The following is a 14,696-nucleotide window of genomic DNA, read 5'->3' on the forward strand; positions in this document are numbered from 1 at the left end:
TATATTTAAATGCTTTCCTTCTGTTAATTTGAGCTACATTATTGAACAGTGGGAGTGTGTATCAGCATTAGTGTCCAAATCATAAAAAGTTTTCATGATGACAATGTTAGAATGTTGATGTGATAACAGATAGATGATTCAGAGGTGAAGGAATGAAGAACATACTCCCAATATGCTTCTTTACACTCGTTTTCTTCTACAATTATAAGGTATCGTCCATTAGGGCCGAGGTTTATTAATATTCAATGGCCACATGCATGCATGGATCAATGTACATATATGTATGCACAGGAACATGCATGCATGCATGCATGCATGGCTGGCTATAAACCAAATAAAGTAGCTCATGAAAAGATTGACAGTCCAGACATAATGATACTACACGATGAAGTTTTTTTTTCACTATTCTAAAAATCGATTTCAATAAAGATTTTTTTTTTGTAGAAATTTTGGAATGCCCGTTCAACTAAAGAACATTCATTTGGATGAACAATAATTAATAAATAAATATCTAGTTCTGAAATAATGCACTGAATCGAATGAGTCCGGTAAGATGGTTAAGCATTGTGTACGTAAAAGCTCCTTAATGCATGAATATATAAGTTTGGACAACATATTTTTCATATCACTTGCTATCATATTAATGCGCATAGAAATTACTGCATAGTTATACATTGGCTAATCAGTTTGTTAGGCAAATAAAATGAAAAATATATAAAACTTATATAAACTCATAAAAACTATTATTTCTTATAGTAATTATTAAGGAAATTTTATCAATCTACTGGTTGCAGTTGCCAAATTTGTTGCTCATAAATGAAGGGTTGTATTTGAATGCATGTTCTATTTTGTGGGATGGCCATAAGAATTTTTGGTTCAAGGGCTGTTCTGATTCTTATTTAGCAGCACATGCATTTTATTAACTTCAAGGAACTAACTTTATAATAAAAGCTCTCACCTAATTGTTGGAAGAATTTTCTGAGCCAGTCAATGAAATCTGGAACTGTATGCATGTCATAAGAATTTGAATGTTTCAAGGAGTCATTAATGCATTCAAATCATAACCTGATGCATGTTTATAAAATGTTTATACAATACGAAAAAACAATATGTTAGGATATTCATAAATAAAATGATTAAAATAAACCTCAAACTAATTAAATTTATTTTAAGATTAGTCTGATCCATACCTATGACTATAAAAATAAATTTTAAATTGCATCTCAAAGGAAATTTAATAGATTAGGATGCCAACCCCAATTTCTTTTACTATAAAAGAGATGTAAAAACAAAGAAACATATGTTTGTTTTGTGAGCCTTTAATAGAATGTAGAATTTGGTGAGCCAGCATCATCAGAAATGGTCTCGTAGAACCAGTTAGGGTGGAAATTGCAGTGTAATAGTCATTATTCCAACCTCATTCATCTATTTTACGTTTGAGTGACTACTAAAATGGGGGTTGAAATAGTTGAAAATTTTTAAGTAGAAGTAATAACTAGGATAGAAAAAATGAACCACATAATTGCAGCTCTAATTGGATTGATAGAACACAAATCTGGTTTAATTTCGACAAATCCTATCTATTCTTCACCGAGCATGCGATTTCTTAATAAAAAAGTCAAAGTATCCTGATTAAAATTTGATCATGTTGAATTTTAAAGATATAAAAAATACTTCTGAGACAAATTCGGTATAGGCATTGATTGATTAGTTTTGCATTGTATCAATCATGAGGTAAAATTAACAGTTTAAAATTCATCTTGAATGAATTTTGATCATGACATCCTACTCAGTTTTTCCCCAATTTATCTCCCTCCACCTTTTGTTTGAAAAAATGTTTGAAACACAAATCTTTGCACAAAACTAGCGATATTAACGAGACAGTTAAGTTTAGCTGAATCATAAATTCACCTAAAGCAGATTTCGAGTAATAATCAACATGTTTTCCAAGAAAAACAAAAATATCGAAGTATATGGGACTTACCGGAGGAAACATGATTCAGCAGGTCTTTCAGGGCAATGTTTTTACTTGGAGCCATAACGGATCACTTCCCTATGAGGGAAAGAAGTTCTAACAAGTTAGAAACAATTTTCTATCACGCATTGGTGGTAGAGATTGATAAAAGCAGTAAATATGTAACACAATTAATAGTGATCTGTCGCTGTAATTAATTTTTAGATTCACGTGCCACAAATATGTTTTTATGCATGTTTTCTATTGAAAACTTAAAAAAGTGACCTTGTGCCAGAGTAGGGCACATTTGACAATAAAATTGTTATGATGCTTACAATTTTGGAGTTAATCAAGGAGGCAGAAAAGCGAAAATTACAAGACTGTCTCCCATGTAACCTCATCACAACCATAAAATAAAGTAAATTGGAGCCCACAAGAATAGAATAAGGATAGGAATGATAGTGAAAAAATGGTTGCTCCAATAAAGACAAATATACCCTCCCAAACTCCTATATTTATGAGGGTGTGATCATAGGTGTAATCATATTGTTCAGATTGGATAAATCAAGTGGTCAACTGCATTTCCTCTTTAATTCTAAGGGCTTTTGCATACATAGCATACAATTCTTATGTATTTACATATCTCACACCTATACTTTCATATTTACACACATAACACTCAAAACTTTAATATCATTTAAAAAATAGCACTATTGTCACTTTTTTAAAAAAGAAAAACACCTTTTCAAGCATGGTTTTAAAGCAACTGAGTGCTATGTATGTAAAATATAAAAGTTTAGGTGTGAGATATATAAATATATAAGAATTGAGAGCTACCTATGTAAATTTCACTTAATTCTATCATTTTGGAGAGGTTAAAAAGCATCACTAGCTACAGTTCACCAAAAATGGTTTGATGGCACTTATAAATTCAGAAGTCCTTATCCCGAGCTTCAAATCCACTTCTCCTCCACCTAACCAGAAGAAATCAGGCTGCAACTTAGCAATTGCTTCATCCAATAGAACCTGAAACAAAACAAATTTTATGCATCACGCGGGTTCGCTGAAGACATGTCAAAGATTAAACTTGATGCTGAAAAGTTGTAATATGCAAGCAATAAAGGCATAACATATGCAGCCAATATAAATAATTTATTCTCCTGAAAATTACGTCTTCAAACTATAAATATTGATAAACAAAAAAGATTATTAACTTATGCATATTGCGCAATTAAGGGGCTTAACAGGGAGAGAAATCTGATCAGGTGTTGCGTGTTCATATCAAGTCCAAATAGGTTCCAACAGAGACTTCAAAATCAATTTTCCTCGCTTTCATTTAGACATGAATGGGAGTGATAAACAAAAGTTATTTATTAAGCAATTAAAAGCTGTATATTTTACGCCAATGGGTTGAAAAATAATAGGCAAGCCCAATTCTAGTGAAAATATCATGTTGCTTATTTTCGCCATGCAGCAACAGACTGACGATCATATCATTAAAAAAAATTGGAAGCAATTGAAGTTATCAACTAAAAAAAAGACTATGGGGACTAAGATCCTATGGATTAAAGATTATAAAAGGGGACAAAACTGCTGAAAACTCTTATCCAGAATTTAAATAATCAAACCAACTTATAGATATATAGACACATATAGAGAGAGAGAGAGAGAGAGAGAGAGAGAGAGCAATATAATCCCAACAGAAAAGAATATGATAAAAGCCAGAACGGTATAAGAATAATTTACATCATCCAAGAAACTTCCAGCAGAAGCTTAACGTTTGTTGTACACAAACGAGAAAGAGATATTATCAAGTAAAAGAAATTGATGAATAATTTCATTAACTGATTCAACATGCACAATTATCCAACCACTTTGATACTCCATCAACAAATTTTCGTCATCCGACACGAATCTCGAGGCATGACATAGTTATTGAGACAATCTTTTGAGCAAAAAATATTCAAACTTCATTTTAGAGTCAACCAGAACTCCGATTTTAGCAAATTTATAGCCAAACTGACTGGCTCAACAAGACAAACCCACTGATATCAAAATTGGTCAAATTCGAGTCAAATCAAGCTTAGATCAAATCATTAAACCACTTTTGAAAGTTTTTCGAACATTTGGAAAGTCAAATGGATGTCGAATCCGACGAATTTATAGTCGATTTGAGCGTCTCGACAAAACAAATCCAATGAGCTCAAGATCGATCAATTCTAACTTCATTAAGACTCTCAAATGTCCATCAAACGCTGTCCAATTCAGGGAACATCTCCCGACATTCCAATCAAAATGGTTCATATTTCTGCATTAATTGCACCTGAAACTCTATAAATAGAGTCTCACCTTTCTAATATGAAAGGGAGGAAAGCCACCGTCGACCACCATTACTCCTGCCACCGTCGACCACCACTACTTCAAGACCTGAGAAAGAAAGCCACCGTCGACCACCACTACTTCAAGACCTGAGAAAGAGCTTGAAGCTTTGAGAATGAGCTGAAGTCCAGCACTACTCCGCCACCGTCGACCACCGCCGACCGCCGTCAACCACCGTCGGCTGCTATCAACCCCCACTTGCCGGCCGCAGCCGATCACCATCGATCGCCGTTTATTCCTTGCAATAAGTTCATCCATAAGTCAATGTTGTAATTCAAAAACTTTGTAACCCTCTCACGCTTGTGGGACACCGAGTCTTTGTAATCAACTTATAGTAGATTTTTGCAACTGAATCAGACCCCGTGGTTTTTTTTTCCATTACGGGTTTTCCACAAAAAATATTTTGGTGACATAACTGGTTGTTTTCTTTTATTTGAGTGAGTGTTGAATTCTTGTGCAACGTTAAGACAATAATCCATTACTCTCCCGCTGCGAACTTTCTAGCACGCATCACACTTAAATAGAGAAAATTTAACTTGTTACGCAAAATTTTATAATAAAATAATCAAATATAATCAAATCAAATTCATATCAAATGAAATAGCAAAACAAGAATAGTTATATTCTCTGTCCCAAGAGTCCAAACTCGTTGGAGAATTGGAGAATATAGGACGGAAAAATTATAGTCATCAAGTAATATTAATAGAAGATAAATTAATACTTTTTTGTGTTATGCTAAATCAATGCTCATGTGTGATATAATCAAGTTTCACAAAGAAGTGCCTCTGGAGTATTATACAATGAGGATACAGAGACCTAAAAGTAAATTATATAAAACTCAATTGGGACAGAAATGCTGTAAAAATCTGAGCACGGGTGGATCAATCGTTAAGGCACTAGAAGGAAGTACTCATAAATGTTGGAGCCAACCCCACTGAATCACCCATGAGGTTGAAATAGCCTGCCCCTCTACCTTGCATTTCAAGACTTAGGATTAAGAGGTTTAAAAAAATAAAAAATAAAACTTTGGTGTTGATTCCTACATAGTTCAACTTTACTACTTGAATATTAACTATAATGGTAAATCCTAATCACTTAATTACCATTTTTGTTAAATTTTATATAACACGTGCTAGGCATGGACATTATAGGGATTTGTCAAAATTTAATGGAATTGTTATGCTTTAGAGCTTAATTTAAATATGGATTAAGGAGATCCCATAGGGCTGTACTTTCTAGCATTAAAAATTTTCACAAGATGCCCCCAAGCCGGAAAAACACAAACTTCTAGGTCCACACTTGGTCCCGAGTATTAGGCGAAAGAAATTTTAGCATAATTCGAATTGAACATGGTAAAAATAAGAATGTTAACATGAATGCACTACAAGGGATAGACTAACAAATAAAAATATTTGAGAGGTATGATGGTGAAGTATCTACTGAAGAATGTGAGATTTTGACTCAATAGTTTGATGTTTATTGCAGCACACACAGCACCAAATTTGAAGAAGCATTGCGTAGAAACTAGATACCTGGAATAATATTATGTTTGATTAATTAATAAGATGTTGACGACTGAATATATTAGAGGGGCTTGATAGTGAAGTATCTATTGAAGATAATGCTGAGATGACTCAATAGTTTGAATTTTATCGCAGCACGCGCAACACTAAATTTGTAGAAGCATTGCATGAAAATAAGATATCTGAAATAATACCTTATTTGATTGATTAATCATGCATAACTCAAACGGAGAACTTGGAGTTAATCAAGATGGGAACGACTGATCAAACCTTGAAAGTAAACATTACTAACAGGAACAATAGTCCACAACAATATCCAGCTAAAAAAAACCACTAATCTACATGATATAAATAAATATCATCTAACAAGATACATAAAATCATCCAAATTTAAATAGTAATAAAAAATAAAAATAAGTAAACATAGAGAACAAACAATCTGCTATCTATTTTCAATAGTTGTTCGTCCTGTAAATAAACTCCATCCTATCAGTCATTTCTAAGGTCAAAAATGAGCCGAGCCAGCTCGAGCTCTGCTCTTTAACAAGCTCATGAGTCGAGCTTATCAATCCATGAGCTCGAGCTTGATCTCAAACTCGAGCTTATTTATTCAACAAGCTCGAGCTCATCCCATCTAGCAAGCCAAATTTATCAGCCTACAACTAGTCATTTCGATGCATTCTCCGATGAGCTCCCGCTACATCCCTCTCCTCCTTCAACAAATACCTTATTTCGAGAGCTCCCATAAAAATTAAGATTTTAGTTTGAGCTCACGAGCCAGGTTGTGAGCCGACTGCTACCAATATGAGCTAAGCTCAAGCTCGGCAATTGAGCTCGAGCTTACAGTTTGTCAGACGAGTCGAGCTCGAGCTTGGCATCGCTAGAGCTCGACTAGGCTTGTTTGCACCCCTAGTCATATTAATCTAGTATAAATCCTAAAAAATAATACTTAAATAATTGATTAAGTTTACAACAACTTAATGAATAATTACAAATTTATTATGCAAATGCTTAAACAAGAATGTTTAATAAAACAAACAAATCAATTTATTAAGTAAGCTTTATATTTTTCTTTTTATAAAAAAATTTATTAAATCATCTTAATCAATTACAGTTTTCATTTTTTCCTTTAGAAAATCATTTCACGAGCTTCGTAAAAAATGTTACTAAATAAGGATACAATCATTTTCATTTCTATTTTTTTTAACATGCACGGGTATAATAGTGTCCCAACTAGTGTCATAAGAGAGCGACTTCTAATTGACTTAATCATTTTCTTTTTAATTAAATTATATTTAATTCATTTCAATCATTTGAAACCACTTCTTTTTTAAAAAATATAAAGGAAGAAATAATGACAATCCTCAAATCTCATTTACATCCTGATAAATCTCATTTACCACAATAGCTGCAAATCATGTGCCATCTACCCTAGCCTATCACCCCAACAAATAAAAAATAATTGCAAAATCACATTTACATTGTACCTTTATAAAATTTGAAGCTGAAGACATATGTTTTGTCGGTTCGAGTAGCCTGTTCTGGACTTCGACTAAGTGAAAGTGGGTTGTCTCGGGCTGGGTTGGGCTTGGTAAATTTTTGTTTTTTCCATAGCAAGTCTACTCATTCTAAGCGGGCCTATGGCTAGCCCGTTAAGCCATCAACCCAACGCCTATATATATATAAAAATATAAAGGAAATTGATATTTGGCAGAGGCCCAAATATCAATTTCCGGGCCCCAAATACCGCTTCCCCTTTGCGTTTGGGCAAATATGATTAGGTGTCTGCGTCAAGTGCCTCATATTCCAGAGTCTCCGCGCCACGGTGGGATTAAACTCTTGACCTGAGGGGACTTACAGTGACCCCGCACGCTTTTTGGCCCCATTATGAGAGCCTGCGTCATGTGTCTAAAATTTCCGAGCACCTGCGTCACCGTGGGATCGAACCCTTGACCTGAGGGGACTTATAGTTAGGGCTGTAAAAAAAACAGGCCAAGGCTTGTGACATATATATATATATATATATACATATGATGGATCCCCGAAACCCTAGCAGATGAAACAGCCTCCACTGACGCTCGCTCGCGACGTCTCCCCGTAGTCAACGACACTCGCTTGTTGCTCGATCTTGCTGCGGCTCGCGTCCTCTCCTCACCCGTAACGGCTCGCTCGCGTCGTCTCTCCCGTAGTTGAAGCTCGCTCGCCGCTCGCTCCTCACCTATAGCAGCTCGTGTAACAGATCTCGTCTCCTCCGGTTCCCCTCTTTCGCTCGACTAGACAGCCCTAACAGCGGCTCGCTGCTACGACTCCACTCCTCTCGATAGAGTCGCAGAACTCGTCTGCTCGCCTTTTTCTAGCGGCTCGCCTAGCCGTTCTGGAAATGGCCTCGACGATGCAATCCTATGCCAATATCTTTGCCGGTGACTTTCCTATTTCTACTCGTGCTCCTCTTTCAAATTCAGTTCCTGATTTTCATATTGGCAAATCCTGCAATGCTCCTTAATCTTTCCACGACACTCTTGAAGGTGGTGGGATCATACTTTCATTAAAAAGCTTGGCAAAAAAATGGGAAGTCTGCTCTTATTTTAACTGAGATTGAAACCAGTACTCTCACGTCCTCTTAGCGTTTTGCTCTAGTTGGAAAATTTATTTATGGTCACCCAAAACTGGAGATCATTTGGAAATAGTTTGATGCTATGAAGCTATTAGACAGTTGAAATATTGGCATACTTGACGATCGACATATATTTATTCAATTATCTCACGATGTCGATTACACTCACATTTTTTCTCGAAAAATTATCAAGATCGACAACCGTTTTATGAAAATTCTGAAGTGGACTATCTATTTTGATCCAAAAGTGGAGTGGAGTCCCCTATCATTCTTAGTCCCCTATCATTCTTGTTTAGCTAAAGTTTCTGGGGTTTAAATTACATCTATTCAACTTGGAAATTCTCTACTCTCTAGCAAGTGCTTACGGAAAGCCTCTCAAGATTGACAGTCTTACGCTTGTCGTCACCAGACCCTCTGTGACTTGTGTGTTAGTTGAGAGAGATATCACTCAACCAGCTCCGGATGAGGTATGAATTGACACCACTCACAACGGGTATTGACAAAAGGTTGAAATAGAATTATACCCTCCTTATTACTCTCATTGTATGTTTGGTCACAGTTCTACAATTTTCTATCGCTTTCATCCTCATCTAAGACCAAATATCGCTAAAGATCAGTCACCCACCATCCCTGCTAAGAAGGTGCAACCCGATCCTCTTTCCAACACAGCAGTTCCAGATGAAGAACATCATACTATAGCTACAAATCCAAATGTGTTTACATCACTCACTGTTATTGAAGCAGACTCACTTACATGCCAAGACACACGAGAGTTCTCTTTGGATCCGATAAAAGATCAGTTGATACAACAAGTAGTTGATTCTAATGTTCAACAACCTACACATGTCCCACACACTTTAGATCAATTCATTGATCAAGTGAGTCAATTTTTGGATGAGGAATGACAAGTTTATTCCAATGGGAAGAAGAATAATGGAGGCCGACTCGAGTTCGGAAATTTATTAAATGATACATTGGTTACTACTGGCAATGACACTCATCTTACCAATTTACTGGCTCCTTCCCTAGAACTAGAGGCAGAAACAAGGCAAAATTGAGTCGCTCTCTAACTACTTGATACTTCATTTTTTTGGCACTTTTTGGTTTTTTCTTTAGGTCGCTCATGTTTCTTTTCTGAATTTTCTCTTTTTGGAACCATTTGATGTGGTGGTTATCGTGTGGGCAGAGTGTCATGTTTGGGCCCTCCCACACAATCTACATGTATCCTACATTCCATTTAATAAAATAGTCATTGGGCTTTCTCAAACATATTATATATATATATATATATCACACACGCATTTCTATAGACAATACTCAAAATATGGGTAGAACTCACTAAGGTCAGTAGTGAGTCAAGTTTGATTGAGTGATTTTACACAAACTCCGAATGGTTCAAGTTTAGTTTGCTAGAACATTGTAGAACTCAACACAAACAACAATAGATGATAATTGTAAAATGTTTGAATTCCCAACATCTTCTATATAAAAGAAATATACATAAAACAAAATTTTCTAAGGTAAACTAGATGGCTAAAATGAAAAAAATGCTTAAAAAATACTGCTAGATAGAAATAAATCATAGAGAATTAAATGTAAATTTTATAAAATATAATTAGATCAATTGGACACAATGGAGAAAAAAAAATTCATGTAGCCGACCCCACTTAGTATAAAGTCTTGTTTTTGTTGTTGTTGTCATTATACAATTATATCAAGTTTGCCATAATGGGTAAAATACATGTCATTGAAAATCAAATTGAGTAGGGTAAAAATTAGAATGTCAAGGTTGATATGCATGTTGACCTCATTTTGAGGTAATTGCTCTTTTCCTTAGGATCCTAGGATCTAGCTCTAGGGGTTTCCATTGAGTATCTTAGAAAACTAGTACTGAAATCCACCCCCTTAGAAATTTCAATCACTTCCTATTTCTCTTGTGATGTCTCACATTAATGATCTCAAAACCATCGCCGTATGGTCGAGTGGTTAATAGGATCTTAAGCCCTAAGAAAACCTCTTCAGAACTTTATTATCACGCACACACACAAAATGCACAAAATTCACTAAGTTGCACAAGATCGAACTAGAATTGAGCTTAAAGAATGAATGAAAATGCGAACTTCTCCGGACGACCTCCGATGATAAAATGGATTGCGCAAACTTGTTCGCGACATCAGTTTTAGCTAGGAAAGACACCCATATTGCCATAATTCTGCACACAAGTAAAATGCACGTAAATCGATGAATTCGTCAAAACTACCCCCGACGGTGAAACGGACCACGCCAACGTGTTTGAAACGTCAGAATTACCTAAACTGACATCCATTTTGTTATGCTGTGACGCACGAATAAAAGGTACAAATAAAATTTTTATTTTTGAAATATTAAATATTTTAATATTTACATCATTATTTATAATAAAATTTATAATCCTAAACCCTATTTACCCCTTTCCCGCACACTTAACTCTCCATTTAGCACATCCCGCGGCTCGACTAGTCGTCCGGCTCCTCCCTATGTGCTCTATATCCCGTGGCTCATCCACGCGGCGATCTGCCTCTCTCTCGACTCTTCTCCTTCCTCGCGTGGTCGCTTGACTGCTTAACTCTCCAATCATGGGAGCTCGGCTGTCCGACCCTTCTCCTTCTCGAGGCTTTACTTTCTCCTCCTTTATGGTGACGATTCACTCCCGTTGTTTTATTCGACCACAAAACGGTGGTAGGTGGCGGTCCCCTTCATCTCTGCCTATAAAAAAGCTTCCTAAAGTACTGTTTTGGGTTGTTGAAAATTTTGAGAGGGAAAGGAAAGCTTAGATTGTTTTGCTAGTTGTTGTTTAAGGCTCTTAGGGGGAGGCTCTGCCGAAATTCCTTCTCGGCTAGGTTCTTGTGTGTTGGAGTGTTCGTTGGCTGCTGTTTCTCGAAGCTTTTAGGAGGAAGGTTTCTGTAGGAGGTGTTTTCTTGAATCTATCTTACAGTTTTGCTTTGAGTCTGCATTAAGAGTTATTTCAATTCTTTCCTCTAATCTGCACCATTTCGGATGACATCAAAAAGTATTTCTTTTCTCTTCTAAAACATGAGAAGATAAGGTTTAAGTTTGTTTTAAGATCTAGTAATGGATACTTGCTAGAATCAGTAAAAATGAAGCATAATATAGATATTTTTCTCTTTTTCTACTTAAAAATGCATGATATATAGAATTTCAGAACATTACGGTTGTTGCCATGAGATGATAGTTGCCTATTTGAGATACATGCTAAATGAAATGTTGGTTCAAGACTTGATTCTTAAGCTTTTTATTATTATCACCCATGTTCAAATATATGCTGGAATTCGCTTATGTTTATTCGTTCCCTGTCCCTCTGTCCCTATTCGAAGTATATGCTGGATGTAAATTTTGGGTTTTAAAGTTTTGTGGAATTTGATTCTTGGTGGCTCTGTTTTAACCCATTTGGTGGGCTCAGTTTTTTTAGCTCTTTTAGGTTGGACTTATAGCTGAAAATGTTTCTCTGATTTCCCAATATGGATGAGTTCGGTTTTTGCTCTTTTGGGTTGAATTCATGCTGGAAATGCTGATCTGTTTTCCCCATTTGATTGGTGCGGTTTTGGCTTAAATTATATTCTTTTCTTTAGCCTTTATATTGGGTTTAATTTAATATTGGGTTTAATTTTTATATTGGGTTTAATTTAATTTGAGAGAAGGAATTGGTTTGACTCAAAAATTTATCTGTTATTGGCTATCTTTTGCTGGGTATAGTTGAGCTAAAATTATATTCTGATTTGCCCCTGTGCTGGGCTCGGTTTGCCCCCTGTATTGGACCTGGTTTGCCCTTTTGGTCGACTCGGTTTGGCTCCTTTTGGGATTGTACTCTTTTGGGATTGTGTTTTGGCTAGAATTCCTTTCTGTTTTGGCCCCTTTGGTGGGCTGGATTTAGCCCTTTGCTGGGCTCGGTTTGGTCGGAAGCTTTTCATATAACGTTCATCCTGAGATTTTTATTGGTATTGAGATTTTTATTGATAATCAAGTTTGTCATCCCAAAATTCATGATTTCAATATCTACTTCTATATGAGAATATTTGATATAAATGGATTAATTCACTATCATATCTTGCTCAATAAAATGGCTTTAATCTAGATAATTTATGTGAGTTTGTCCATTCACTCTTTTATGTAGATCAAAAGAGTACAATGGTAATATTTGTGGTGGCTTTCCCATTGCTGTGAAGCCAGTTTAGTGGTTTTGGTCTGCTGCCTTAACTCGTGTGCATCCTAGCTGATTTCCTTTTGTCCTGATTGGATGTTCTCTGCTGCCCTTGGCCGTGAGCCTTGTGGTTCCTTGGTTTGTGTCGTGGTTGGTTTGAAGCTTGGTTTTCTTCTCGCTGCCCCTGGCCGTGAGCCTTACTGTTGTGGTTTGTGCTGTGGTTAGTTTGGACTTAGCTTTCTCCCGATTTCCCCTGGTTGTGAACTTTCTCTTGTGGCTCTTTTATGTTGAATATGGTTGGTTCTATTTAAATGTTTCCTGTTGCCTGAGTGATAAATATTTGGCTGAATGTGCTGTTTTGGGACTGAGTTGAGTCTTTTCTATTGTGTCTACTTGTGATCTTATTATAGTTTTAATTTGGGTTGGTGGTTGTACTTCTCTGTTGTCCCAAACCGTGAGCTTATGTTGGGACTTCGCTGTGCTCTTTCTCGACCCCACCCGTGAGCCTGTTGGAGGTTTATTCGGGCTCGTTTTGCCCTCTTGATTGCCCTGGCCGTGAGCACTTATATGTTATTTTGGATAATATTGTACTTGTACAATGCGAGAGGCTTGTGGTTGAAATTGAAACTAGATGGTTTTATTGTTTACAAGATTTTAGGAATTCTGAGGATGTTATTTGTGGATTATATCCCTTTGATTCATTTGAAAAAAATTGAAAGGTTCTTAAAACTTCATTTTGGGAAAATATAAAATTGGTATGAACTGGATCTATGAAAGGATTTGAAAACTTATGAAATTGTAATTCCGAAAGAGTTTGGAGACTTGACATTAAAATTCAGATAACATAAATGCCACAGGCTTGGGTGTGTGAATATGAAGGTAGTGGTGGAGTTGTTTATACAATTATCATATTGATGCAGATCCGTTTCGACCTGTTCGAAATAAGATTTGGAGGGGATACCCTTCTTGGGTTGATCCATTTATAAGATTTGAGAAAATGATATCCTTCTTGAATTGATTCAGGGATACCCTCCTTTTCAGATTTTTTCGTTATAAGTTTGAGGGTTGATTCACCCTTCGTCTCTTCGAGCTTTTGGGTGGATCAGTTTCTCATCTCTCTCATCCCCATTTTTATTCTTTTTTTTTGTTTGCTTTTTGGTTCAGTTTTCAGTGCTTATGTCTGACACATAAGTGCCCATATATAGTCTTTTGCTATATATGAAACCATTAAGCAAGGTCGCAAGTAGGTCGATTTCGTTTTGAGGCTTAGGGCGATGATGAAAAAGGCACGCCGGTGGTAGGACATGATGATATTTCATCCTACGACATCAGGACTAAATCCTAGGACCTAATAAACAGTAGGAAGACAGTATCAATCACCGACACAATACTAGCCGGGGACCCGTACTTTCTTAGGTTGTTGGTGGTCCTACGCCCGACGACGTAATCGACTCATGGACAATCGTAATTTTTTAAAAACTGATAAGGACAGAACATGATAAGAACAAATACAATATGTATAAAAAATATTGTACTATAAAATTGATACAACTTCCTTTTACATGCATCTCGCAAGTAGATCGATTTCGTTTTGGGGCTTAGGGCGATGATGAAAAAGGCACGCCAGTGGTAGGACATGATGATATTCCATCCTACGACATCAGGACTAAATCCTAGGACCTAATAAACTGTAGGAAGACAGTATCAATCACCGACACAATACTAGCCGGGGACCCGTACTTTCTTAGGTTGTTGGTGGTCCTACGCCCGACGACGTAATCGACTCATGGACAATCGTAATTTTTTAAAAACTGATAAGGACAGAACATGATAAGAACAAATACAATATGTATAAAAAATATTGTACTATAAAATTGATACAACTTCCTTTTACATGCATGGAATCCACGTACATGCTAAAATATAATTTTTTTAAATATATTATAACTTGATTGTCCACTTGTTGATTACCAGTACCGGGCTAAAGAGTTGTCGGCGCTTAAAAAGGAGGAAAGGGGAAGGGAAAGA

At 36.1% G+C, this 14,696-nt stretch overlaps 1 protein-coding gene across 3 annotated transcripts in view; it reads right to left on the minus strand.

Annotated features, from left to right (window-relative positions):
* Window positions 1–802: 802 nt before the first annotated feature.
* Window positions 803–14,696, minus strand: part of LOC110027099 — a 42,787-nt gene continuing 28,893 nt past the window's right edge. Inside the window, exons 5-7 of one of the 3 annotated variants that reach the window (XM_020728385.1) lie at window positions 2,858–2,980; window positions 1,985–2,053; window positions 803–1,003 (exon numbers count right to left, since the gene is read on the minus strand). In XM_020728385.1, the coding sequence (XP_020584044.1) occupies window positions 2,012–2,053; window positions 2,858–2,980 (165 nt within the window). In that variant the 3' untranslated portion in view covers window positions 803–1,003; window positions 1,985–2,011. Of the gene's footprint in view, window positions 1,066–1,984; window positions 2,054–2,630; window positions 2,981–14,696 lie in introns of those variants that run through there. The other 2 variants (XM_020728384.1, XM_020728386.1) reach the window with 2 other exon arrangements.

The sequence above is a fragment of the Phalaenopsis equestris genome, unplaced genomic scaffold (assembly GCF_001263595.1).
Source record: "Phalaenopsis equestris unplaced genomic scaffold, ASM126359v1 Scaffold000413, whole genome shotgun sequence".
NCBI classification, from domain to species: domain Eukaryota; kingdom Viridiplantae; phylum Streptophyta; class Magnoliopsida; order Asparagales; family Orchidaceae; genus Phalaenopsis; species Phalaenopsis equestris.